Consider the following 12,552-nt stretch of genomic DNA (forward strand, 5'->3'; position numbering starts at 1 on the left):
ATATGCCTGCTACTGAGAAAAGCAAATCTATATGACCTTAAGGGAAAATCCAGTCTTGAAAAAAAAGGGAAAAAAAGATCACATGCAACAAAATCCGAAGAGAGAGGGATTTGCACAGAAGTTTATAAACTTAAAACCATTGTGAATAAGGAAGGCATTCAACGAGATCCCAACGAAAGAAATAATAATTAAACGGTTAGATCAGGGAAATAAAACAAAAGAGAAAGGCACTCGTGGAAGAGCCATCATTAGGGTAGCAGGAAGCCTATTATAAAAAGTAAAAAGGGAGGGAATGAACAATTTAATACTGGGTTCGCTTTCACAGAGGAACTACAGGACCGTCCCCAGAGATTCTCCCCAGTCTTTTGATCCTAAGAAGGACGAGCAACATAGTAAAAAAAGGTGGCAAACACAGTTAAGCACCACAACCAGAGGAAAAGTCTTGGGTTCAAAATCAAAAAAACAAAAGACAACGGGTGGGTTATACCAAAGGGTCACAGAAGGGAGGTTAGGGTCACTGGACTGCCTCTAGATACTACAGTACTACTACTGTAGGGTGCTGAACTCACTCTGAAGGACGCTTATGGTAGCCTGGGCTCGTATCCACGTTATGGCAGGATTTTGCCTCAAGTCATTCCTTCTAGGATCGTTGCTTGCCCTGCACTCGTAAGTCCCAGAGTCTTCCAAGGTAAGGCGAATAATTCTCAGCACGCTCACGCCGTTCACCCCGTAGGCAGTGTTAATGGTGACACGGCGCTTTCGAGCGCCGTCCCATAGCTGTTTGAAAGATTCAGCCCGGTTGACTTCAGCATACCACCACTGGATCTCTGGAGTGGGGCTCCCAACCACGTCACAGTACAGCTCAAAGGCGTCCCCCGTGAGTTTAGTTTCTGACATGGGCGACTTGACAAACCCAGCTAGAGGGAGGGGCAGCAGAAATGCAGCGACAGACCAGCAGGGAAAAAAGAAAGATCTTATAGAGAAGAAAGCAGATGAGTTGCAGAAAACAAAGATACATGCCCATCTACAATCACAGCTATTGCATGACTTTCAGAAAAAAAGAACAGAGATAGAGCTTAGAACCTGCTCAAAGTAGACAGATCAATTTCCCATAATGTCAAATAATAAGCCACATCTGGAAGATACACATGCTCTCTCTTGCCAAGTTCCTCCAAAATACGGTAGCCAGGATGTACAGGAATTGGGACCTAATCAGACTAATCGTAATTCCTTTGGTTACATGCAAAACATTTTTCCTGGTGTTCGCTTGTACTGACTTGCTCAATAAGCAGCAGTCTACTATGAATCTGCCTTGACTCTCATCTTTATTTCAAGCTCCTTGTGTTGTAGGAAATGCATAGATATAGTGTAACCTATATTTTGTGCAGCAGCCAAGGGCAAGAACATCTTGAATTCCTCCCTAGCACAAAGATTATCATCTTACATTTAAGGTATCAGTTGTTTCAGAGCCTGCCTGAGAATTGGACAACTTGTCATATTGCAGTCATATTACACACACACACACACACACACAGCATGTTTGCAATGTTTAAAAAGCTTTCTGCAGTATTTTTCTTCAACAATTCTCACTTGCCATCAACACTGAATATATTCAGCTTCTTTCAACAATGGAAATAAAATTGATTGAACACAGCAAAGTTCAACAAGCACCAACTATGCACAGCTATAGGCACACAAGAAAGTCTTCAGTTCAAATGTTTGACAGCAGATGTGACACATCTCCACCGTTCAGAAAATACTTTTGCCAGACATTCAACTTTGATGAGAGAAGGTGGTAGGGGCAAGCCAAAACACCAACATCAAATCCCACTTTCACAGTTACTGCTCATCCATCTTTTGCCTTTGTGCTTGGCGACTGGGGACACAGAAGTGGGCAGTACCGTATTATATCCCTACTTCTGATGTAAAGCATTATCTGTTGCAGCCATGCTTTTCATCTGGGCAACTGCCACTGTCTAACAGGCACAATTTAGGCAGGCTAAGCACATCCTGGCATTTCTATGCTGCAAAGAGTGTCTCGGTTAACAAATGCATGATAGAAATCCAAAGAAAATCTTTCCTTTTGTTTATTTCTACTAGACAAAAGGTGACTTCCTTTTTTTTTAAAAAAAAGATATTTGAATTTACACCCAGGCACTGTCACTAGATCAAAAAATAAACAGTAGTTTTAATTAAAGCTGCAATCTGATACACATACTTAATTTGGATGCAAGTCCCACTGGAATCAGTCTTACTTCTACACAAATACGTTTAGGATCAGAGTGTTAGCACTGAATCTACAGATATTTCTGTTTGGGAAGGCTAAGCGCACATGGTGGAACTTGCCCTTTCAGGCTGTACATCACCCCTGCTGATGAAGTTAACTTATGTAAGAGCGCACGAATGGATAACCGCTTTATAGTACACTGGTTATTCCTTATGTTTTGGAATAACAGGCTCTAGGATGCCTTACGACCATATGTTTTCCTTAATACAAAAGTTCTAGGATTTTCTTCTGATGAAAAAGGAGCCCTGTGGTTAAAACTCAGTCAACTGCCAAAAACGTAATTGCATTCTCAGATATCCCAGCGCACATTTTTTATCTATCCGGATACATTTAGGGGGAAACTGTGCTCTGCGTTTTACCATAATGTAATAAAATTTCAGAACAAGTGTGGGAAAGGACTAATACCAAGGCCCACACTGGAGGTTCTGCCAGATTCCACAGCACTTCCTAGCAACTAATTTCAGCACTGCAACAACCATCATCAAGGACTCAAATGATCACAACATTTATGAGGACATAATGCTTCTCAGCTCACAGTTTCCACCCCAGCTCATTGTGAGCCAACATATCCCAGTCTTAATAAATTAATAATGTGACCTACTAAAGACATCAGCTCACCAAGAGCTCTTCTAGGATCACATTAGGGCTACAGAAATATAATACAGGTCTGTTATGCTATGCTGTCATGCCGAGCGGCTCTCAACCTGTTTTCTAGAAGCTGCTAAAATATGCATAGCCTTAATTAAAAAATACAAATAGATCCTTTCCCCTGCTCTTTGCTTTCTTTACCACTGAAAGGTTCCAAGCACCAGAAATGGCTGTTCTATAAACCAGGGAACCAAATACCTTTAAAAAAGGTAGTGTGTGTGTGTATCAATTGGTATTTCTCAACTCTCTGGAACTAAACCTTTAAACATATATTTGGTAACTAGCTTGACCACTCTGGATGTGTTTAATAAAAGAGTAATGTAATAAAACTGCAGTGTAACTCCCAAAACCCGAACACAGTAATTTAATAGGGGGTGGGGGGACGGGACAGATTTAAAGAAATTTTATCTGTACTAATAACACATCCAGAACTCTTACTGGTTATATTTAACTTAATTGAAGGGGCAGAATGCTCCTTCTAGGCTGGTGTGTGTGGCTGAAACAGCAAACAATCCTACCTAATTGTATACAGTGGAGGTCTTGGGATTTTGAGTTTCCTCTGCAGCTGCCACTGTTGAAACACAGCTAGTATAATGTCACAATCATCCATTAAATGGACTCGCCATACCATGTATGGTTTTTCCACCTCAAAAAAAAAAAAAGAGAATATTCAGGTTCACATTCTTGAATGCACAGTCTGTGTGGCACAATAATTATGCCAATTCGCCTTATTGTGTTCTCATCTAAATGGAGTACTTGCCTAATGCTGTATTGTGGCTGTGCACCACGAGAAAAGACAAAAAGTTATGGATAAGCCAAGGATGCTCACTTGTCATTACTGACCCCAAAGGGGGACCCCCGGGTTCAGAGCACCAGCCCTATAAAGAAATACCTTCTCTTATTTGGATTCTACCTACTCGCAACTAGGAGAGGTATGGTAGACATTCATAAAAACAAGGAATTGTTAAGAGGGAAATGAGAACTAAAGTAAGAACCAGCGTAGTGTCGCAGTTAGAGTGTCAGACGAGGATGTGGGAGACCCAGCCTCAAATCTCTACTCTGCCATGGAAGCTTGGGTAAAGTATCCTCCCAGACCACCCTACCACCCTACAAAATAAGGTGTTGTGAAGCTAAAATGGATGCAGGCAGAACAATGTACCTTAGATACTTGGAGCAAGGGCACGATAAAAATGTACTAAATAAATACACTCCTGTAGACGGCTTGGATCAGAATTGATATCATTCCACTACATACTTAGAATGCATTTGAGATTAAAGGCCTGAGCCCTCCCTGAACAGGATAGCCTCAGTAACAGGCTAGCACAAAGACATCCAGGAAGCTTGCAGATAAGAGTTGATTTTGGGTACGCAAAGGCTTATTATCTGTGTGCTCAATGCTAGCAGAAGGATATTACAATCATTATTCTAGCTCTTGTGAAGCAATTCATATCATGAATTGATCAAAGGGTATGTTTATAAACAGACAGGGAACTGGAGTATTCCCAGAAAACCAGCAAAGTCTAGACTCTTGTGACACCTTGAACAGACTCAGATTTATTGTGGCATAAGTACCGGTGGCATCTAATGAAAGGATCCCTTGTGTGTGTGTGGGGGGGGGGGGGATCTCTCTGTGCCTGGAGCCTGAAGATCTGTCAGCATAGACAATGCTGAGAAAGATGGACCAAAGGTTTGACTTGTTTTTTTTTTTTTTTAAAAAACTTCAACAAGGCCATGAAATGCAAGGCACACAGTAGATCTGTGATATTTTTGCATAAAGCAATTTATCTGCAGGTACTAAATGACAGAAAGAACTAGCAGGGGACTAGCTATCCTCTTTGTACCTTGGGTTCTGCAGAGCATCTGGCTGGCTATAGCTGAAAACAAGTTCTTGGACTTCGGAATTCTCACATTTACAAGTTATGACGGCATAACTCCAGTAGAAACTGCTTAGGGCTTTTTAAAACAAACACAAATTATAGCAAAATGAAAAAGAGTCCAGTAGCATCTTTAAGACTAACCAATTTTATTGTAGCATAAGCTTTCGAGAATCACAGTTCTCTTTGTCAGATGCATGGAGGGCAAAAAGAAACTGGTCAGATATAGAAGAGGAAAGGGGAGAGTGGAGTAGATGCAAACAGCTCCTTCTGATATGGAGATGCAAACAGCTCCTTCTGATATGGATATCAGTTTGCTTCTGTTAAGGAAACTGATCAGGTAACTGATTTCCTTAACAGAAGCAAACTGATCTCCATATCAGAAGGAGCTGTTTGCATCTATTCCGCCCTCCCCCCTCCTCCTCTATATCTGACCAGTTTCTTTTTGCCCTCCATGCATCTGACGAAGAGAACTGTGATTCTTGCCAATCAGAAGAGAGAACTGTATCTTAAAATGTGAACTCTGCAGAATGGGACTTAGATGAATACCATGTGGGAATTAAATTAAATTCTCAAGGTGACATAACTGAAGAGGCTCCGGGGCTTCTATGTGCAACACTGGTTCTTGGAAGGAGAGCGCCACGGAGGTAAAAAACTTAAATCAGGGCTTGAGCATAACTGATGTGCAAAAACTTTGCTGTATTGTGAACAGCACATCTGACTCTGAAGAGGCCCTGCCCCGTTTCAAAACAGGGTAACTCCCTGTACCAAAACATCACTATCCTAGGGAGGAGGCTCAATTATCTAAGCAGAAAGAAACTCACAAGCAGGGCGAAGCAGTCAAACCCAGCCAATGCTGCAACATGGTACAAGTGAAAGTCAAAATATTGTGCGAGGTTAGCCTGGCTAGGCACAGAGGAATTGCACCCGGAGGGTGCGGGGTGGAAAGACACCCCACTGTGCACTTTTAATGGCATGAGATTCTGGGCAAATATCTTTCAAACTACTTTGTCAAGATTTTTGCTCTTTGGCAGCTGAGAATCCTGAAGCTGACCTTTAGCCCGCTTTGCTCAGCCTCCAATCCTTATACTTTTCCAGGCCCTCCAACTTCAGAGACTGAATAATTCCCTTCTTTAATTTATGCTGCTACCTAGAAGGTATTTATAGACCTGCTACATTCCACTGGGACTCTTCTTTTTACAAACATTAATTCTTACCACCTCTTCACAACATTCATCAGGCTCACCTTTGGGCCCATGTTACCCTTCCTGGCATTTTGCCTGACATTCTACATAGATAATAAATAGCAGTGACTTGTACACGAAACCAGTCTGCACTAACTGTAGTTCCTAACGCAAGTCACAAATTGAGCTTCCAAATGATCGAGCAAAAACCATGTTGAAGTTGAAGTCTTGGTCCAAGTAAGGAGGGGATGCTGATGATGGGTGGCTTGTTGGGACTGGAAACAGGTGTAAAGCCTTGTCTGTAAAGGAGTCAAGAAGCAAGCTTTGGAGTGCTCTTGAACCTTCATATGTAAGTTTGTCTCAGGAGGGCAAGGACAGCTTTTTCTAGCTATGCCCAGCAAGTCACTCGCAACCCTAGCCAGGAAGGAAGGACCACGTTATCATGATAGTAGCCACTCGTTTTATCTACTGTGATGCACTTTTAATCAACTTATAGAAATTTCAGTGGAATGCAGCAGCAAGATCCCTTGATCTGGACTAACTAGGCTGGTTGCCAGTTTGAGCGGGGGCTCCATTCAAGCACTCACCCTGATCTTTAAAGTCCTTGACTACCAAATAATTCATTTGACCAAGATTTTAAAAAGAGGTTTTTACATTGGCTATTTAACTAATAAATGACATAATGAATTACAAGCTTGCGCTTCTGATAACATTTCAAACAGATGGTGAAAACACCAGACAATCCTCAACATTCTTATGCTGTTTTGTGGTGGAATGGAAAAAGTTTCTCCTCTTTATTTATGAACGTCTATAGAGCATCCCCCCACTACTCGCTTCAGGATAATGCCAGTAATTACTGGGGTTTGCTCAGTTACCGAAACAAAGAATAAAGAAGGATGCATGTTGCACTGAGCTCTTAAGAGGAAGGGGCAGGATCAAAACGAATTAGGCAGACAGTTTACCAGATCTGCTTCTTGCAACAGGAAAGTAATGACAAGGCCAAATAAGAATTGGAGACCAAAACTCAAAAAAAAACCCAACCACTGATTGGTAACAACACCTCTGGCCTGTTCTTACACTGAATGTAACTTTTGTAGTGGGCAAATTTGGAGGTGTTTTTAACAGACAAACTGAAGACAGAACATCCCCATCCCAGAGTACCCAACAAATAGCAGGGGAACCAATTCCTTCCTCAGAATTTCTCCCGAAGCCAAGCAACTGCAGTCAGTACAAGCATGCTGGCTTTAATCTGCTTGGGAATGTCCCTGGCAGCTGAAGCTAACAGTCACATGCTAGCTATGAATGAGACTGTTCAAAAGGAAGGTGGGTGAAATGCCTGTGATTGCTGGGAAGCAACCAAGCATTCCAGTCTCACCTGCCCAACCCAAAGCCTTGCAATGTGCCTGGGACCAGGATCCACGCCCAAAGGTGTACACAGACACCCTTGGGTCTCTCCTTCCTGCCAGCCCAACAACTATATGCCAAGCAAATCTCTGCAAGATAAAGGAAGGTCAAGGACAGAAAGAGGGAGTGGCGGCAGTTCACCAAATTCCTCTCAGCCCAAGCACCCCTGGTCTTTTACCTGAATGAACAAGTTTCTGGGGTGTGTTGGCGACTGTAAGCTACTTGGAGCCTTAAGGGGGCTTATAGTGGGCATACATTTTAAAATAGACCTGACTCCTAAAAACTGGAGTAAATTCACAGGGACCTGCTGTCGGCCTTTCAGCAGATCTCCAAGAGACCAAACAAGACTCAAAGACACCTCGCTTGGATTGACTGTGGCGGCGGCGGCGGCAGAAGCTCCCTGCTGCATTCCAGATGCTGTTACAACCTTTCACTGACAGAAGTAATGCCCTTAAGATAATACTGATCAACTTTTATGCTTTGAGAATGGGAAGCCCAGTGGATGCTGTCTTAGAAGCAGTGCTCCTTAATGCTTCTATGGAGATGGCAGAGGGTGCCAACAAATAGCAGAGGGATGCAAAGTGGTGGCAGGAGCAGAATACCAGGGAATGAAGGGGATTCCTGGTATGTGCATATGAAGGAAGCTGCATGTTTTGTGGAAGGTTAGAACTTCATCTTTCTGTCCAAATTCTTCTGTTAACTACATGTACACCTGAGAGTGGTGTGTGCATGCAGTAGTGGTGGATGGAGGAGAGGATGAACACAGCATGTATCCCCTCCACACACTCACTCCAACACCACCACTCCAACCCCCCACCAGGCCCATTTGCCTGTACTAAATGCAAAGTGCAGTCCTAAACAGAGTTACTTTTAACCACACAGACTTTGATAGATTTCAAAGGGTGTAACACTCCTTAAGATTGCTCTGCTAATCATGCAAATGCTGCTGGTGTAGTTACTACTCCTGATTCATTGCTACTGGTGGTAGCGAATAATGCAGTAGAAAGCTATTATCCAGCAATGGTTTCCCCTTCTCCTCTTTCCCAGTTCAATACTCTTTTGTCTTCGAGGAAGACTTCACTGATTACATGTAATACAGAAAAGAAACCATTTGCCCCTATGAGTAGGCTGGATATTTTAATTAAAATGTTTAATTAACACGTTTTGCTTCGTTTGTTACACAGATGGTCTCAGATTTCCAAAGATGAGTTAATGACTTAAGAAGTTTTTTTTTCAGTTTCCAGAAAATACATCAGCAAGATTCCAAGGAAGGGCAATCACTGAACAGTGACCGAATCCCATGTAGGTGAAAACGACAACTTTCAAATTTTGGAGAAACCGCGGGTATCCGGGACTATTCAAAACCAAAGGACTTGCATTCCCTGTTATTGAATACCATCCACCGATAGTCTGATGGACCCCACAAATGCAGCATTCGCTTCCTCTTTTCTTCAAGAGCTGCCTTCGGCTCAGAGTAGCTTCTCTCCCCTTCCCACTGTCCTATGCCACAGTTAACTGCACGATTCCATCAGCATTTTGTCCCAGCACAAGGGAGAGCATATATATCTGATGAAGCTGACTCTAGGGTCAGGAAAACGTATGCTAGGCTTAAAAAGACTTGGCAGTCTTTAAGGTGCCATAAGACCGTTTATTTTTGCTGTGTCAAACACACACAGTTCCTCCTCTGGAATCAGACCGAACACTAGTGCTAAATTCTCCAGTTATTTTAGCAAAAATCACACTGGCATTTTCTGACAAACTGAGACCTAATATTGGGCATGAGCCTCCACTGGGATTTCCACAGCCTCTCAGTCATGCCATTTAGACACTATTTCCATCTTAACGGTGAACCCTCTGAGCCTTGAACAGAAGGGACCATCAATTAGGGTTTTTTTTCCCCTTTCAGGTCCATTGAAACTGAAATCCATAATGATAAATGGTGTTAGCTTTACAACCTCAGGAGTAAGTGGACTGCACAGATAAATTCAGATTGTACTCTAATGACAATATACTTTGCAAGGCTCCCATTTCTTTAAAATGTGCATGCCCTAACAGTTATCTTTTGTTAAAGCTACTCACCTAGAAAGTCAATGACAACTCAATGATAACAGTATCAGATGGGAGACAGAATTATGAGCACCTGAACAGATTTTATGGCATTATCTTGAAAAGTACCTTGTTTAATCAAATTATAATCGCAGTGCAGAGGTACTCATTTCTACTCTGCCCTACATCCTTTTTATGGTGTCAAATCTGTCCGTTGAGATGATCTCCCATATATCAGGGTTTGTTTTTCAAGCATGCAGCCTGGGGCCACCCTACCACACTATTAACAAAAGACTGAATCATCTCTAGGACTTGGAAGCCAACACCCTTAAGGAGAAGAAAAGGACCAACTCAGCAGTACTGCCTCTCTGTTCTTCCATTTCAGCTTTGAGAAGTGTGTGAAGAAAACGAAATTGAGAGCATTCTGCAACTGGGCGGTAGCGAAAGATCTGGGCAGTGGAAATCAGAAAGGTAATGTGTTCAGACTGGAAGGAGTGAGGGGTGAAAGATACAGAGAAGGAGCTGTTGGGGTGCATCCAAAGACTTTGCAAGCTGCATAGTGTCTTCTGGGAAAACAGCTTAAAGAGGGTGTTTGCATGTGGTTTGTACGAGATTGTTCAAAGGATTCTCAGAGGCCAATATGGACCTGCACTTCTATGAAACTGTTTTACTGACATCCAGTTGTATTTTGAATCAAAAGGTAATGAGGAAGCTTTATTAGTGGCAAGGTTCTTCAGTTTCCCGTGAAGTTACAGTCTTACTTGTTATGAGTGATGGCGGTGGGGGCTCCTTCCAAAAAATGACCCTACCTCCACTTCCTCCAAAATCCAAACTCCACTGCCACCAGTATAAGTGATGTCAAGAAACCTTTGTAACACTTAAGCCACAATCCTTACCCACTTGTTCATTAAAAATAAATGTCACTGATTTCAAGCCACTGCTACCAAGTACTTCTGGAACACATTTGAAATTTTAATAGCTATGCTAACCAACATAATTTTTTTTAAAAAGTGTCTTTCCAAAGACTAGCAATACAAAATGTTTTCTTTATGAACCACACAGAATAGTGTGTGTGTGTGTGTGTGTGTGTGTGTGTGTGGAGGGGCTACTCCTGTAAACAAAAGCCAAGCCAGTTTAGCACAAGACCAGATCTTCCTCAGCTTAGCCCACTTTTATGATAATGTATTGCCACTCCTGGAGGCATCTAGCTGCTACAACAAAAGCTAACATTGTGGTCTGTTCTGTCCCAACAAATCAGACGCCATCACTCTATACAAAGAAACATTCCATCAAATAAGAAGAGAGAGTTCAGCTCATTTCACCTAAACACAACAAGAGATGAATGCCACGTAGCATTAAAATGCTTGGCTCCTTACAGCCAGGCACAATTTTTCTGACAGAGAAGCTGAACAGACCAAAACTACACAACTGCTGGCACTTGGAGAGGTTATGTAAGAAATATCTGGGCCTATTTCAAAAGCCAGATCTCCAACTGAATATCTGGGCCTATTTCGAAAGCCAGATCTCCAACTCAGCCATCCCCAACCAGCATAGGACACTTGCGCAATCTATTTCAGATGTGGCAAGACCTTCTCAAGATTGACTCTTCTGCTCATGTTGTGATAAACAGTTCAGGTCTTGCACTCAACCATCAAAACCACAGGAGAAACCCTAACACTGAACTGGCTGTTCATAGCAAGGAAGTATTTCATGCAAGGCTCATGTCGATGTGACAGCTTCAAGAATTCAGAGACGGGAGTGATGGGGTGCAGGTGTATCCCTACAGCTTTTGTTCGGCTAAGTATGATGCCGTCCCCCAGAAGAAGGCTTCACACAGTTAACAGAGTGGTAGGATACAACTTGTGATGATACATCACTTGAATTTCTGCTGCCACACTGAACTACCAATTTTTACTATGGCGTTCAAACGTGGAACTGCCCCTGAAGAGCACAGAGACCTTGGACCTTTTCACAAAACTGTGGAGTGCTTTCCCAGTCATGCTGTGCTTGCCTGTAAGCATCACAGTATCTTAGCTCTGCTAACAGCCACTTGTGTACATGGCTACAAATCGGTGCTGGGGAGGTGACCCATCACATTATGTGTGCGATGGACAATCTGACTGCTTTTCTATAAAGAGCAAGGCCAGAAGCCTAACAGAAGAATTCCCTTCAGTTGCTAAGGAACTAAAAAAAACTGTATTGCATTATAAATCATTTAAAGACAACTCAAGAGATGCAGATTCAGTAGGCGGGCAAGGATGGTTCTATCTTCTTGCACGATTCAGAATCATACACCCTCGGAGACTCCCTAAGAAGAAAAAAATCAGGAAACAGCTGCAGTCAAGGCTGAACTTCTTACAGCTGCAGAGCTGCTTTTGTTTCAGACCTATCTAAAGATTTTCACTTCCAAGTCCTCCCGGAGCTGTAGTTTAAAGCCACTCTGATGCATTATGAAAGGTAAAAAAGCCTCAGGAGGAAGAGAAACAAAGGCTCTAAGGGAGCCGTGAAGTGCTCTCTGATTAGCAGGCATTGACATACGCCCTGTCAGAAACCTGCTGAAAGACACAGTCAATGGCTTCTGTACAGGGACATCACACTTTCTCGCACACTCACAGTGCTCAGTACACTGGAACCGTTTTCTTCGAATAAATTATGGAGCAGCTCATGACTATATAGATTGGATGTTTTGGGTTCTTCCTGACCCCCAACCACTAGCGTATGCCTTCTGCATCACTGCTGATCTTTGTAACATTCTATTCAAATACCTCTAATGGCATACAAAGATCTAAGACAGCAAACAGGTCACTATAAAATTACATAAAATATCAGAAGTCAATATATTTATTGTAACATTTATTCCTCATCACACCTTCATTTCTGCTTTATTATGCCTACAATCCTGTCAAGCAGACCAATATTATCTCTTAAATTCAGATGGCCGAGGCCAGAGGAACAAACAACCGACCTGATGTCACCTAAGCATGCTTTGCAACCAAGTAAGGATCAGATCCCTAGGTTTCACTGGTCCAACTCAACCACTGCACCAGACAGGTTATTTATTAGTTATGCTTCTGTCCCATCTTTCTTCTGTGGTGGAACTCTGTTGCTA

At 42.4% G+C, this 12,552-nt stretch overlaps 1 protein-coding gene across 2 annotated transcripts in view; it reads right to left on the minus strand.

Annotated features, from left to right (window-relative positions):
* The window catches only part of NPTN (neuroplastin), a 47,608-nt gene that overhangs the window by 32,717 nt on the left and 2,339 nt on the right, over positions 1–12,552 (minus strand). The window contains exon 2 of one of the 2 annotated variants that reach the window (XM_055002507.1): positions 570–917. The exons of the other annotated variant lie outside the window; for it this stretch is intronic. Coding sequence (XP_054858482.1) covers positions 570–917 — 348 coding nt within the window. The remainder of the gene's footprint in view (positions 1–569; positions 918–12,552) is intronic. 2 annotated transcript variants of the gene reach the window in all.

This window comes from Eublepharis macularius, chromosome 18 (genome assembly GCF_028583425.1).
Source record: "Eublepharis macularius isolate TG4126 chromosome 18, MPM_Emac_v1.0, whole genome shotgun sequence".
Taxonomy (NCBI): domain Eukaryota; kingdom Metazoa; phylum Chordata; class Lepidosauria; order Squamata; family Eublepharidae; genus Eublepharis; species Eublepharis macularius.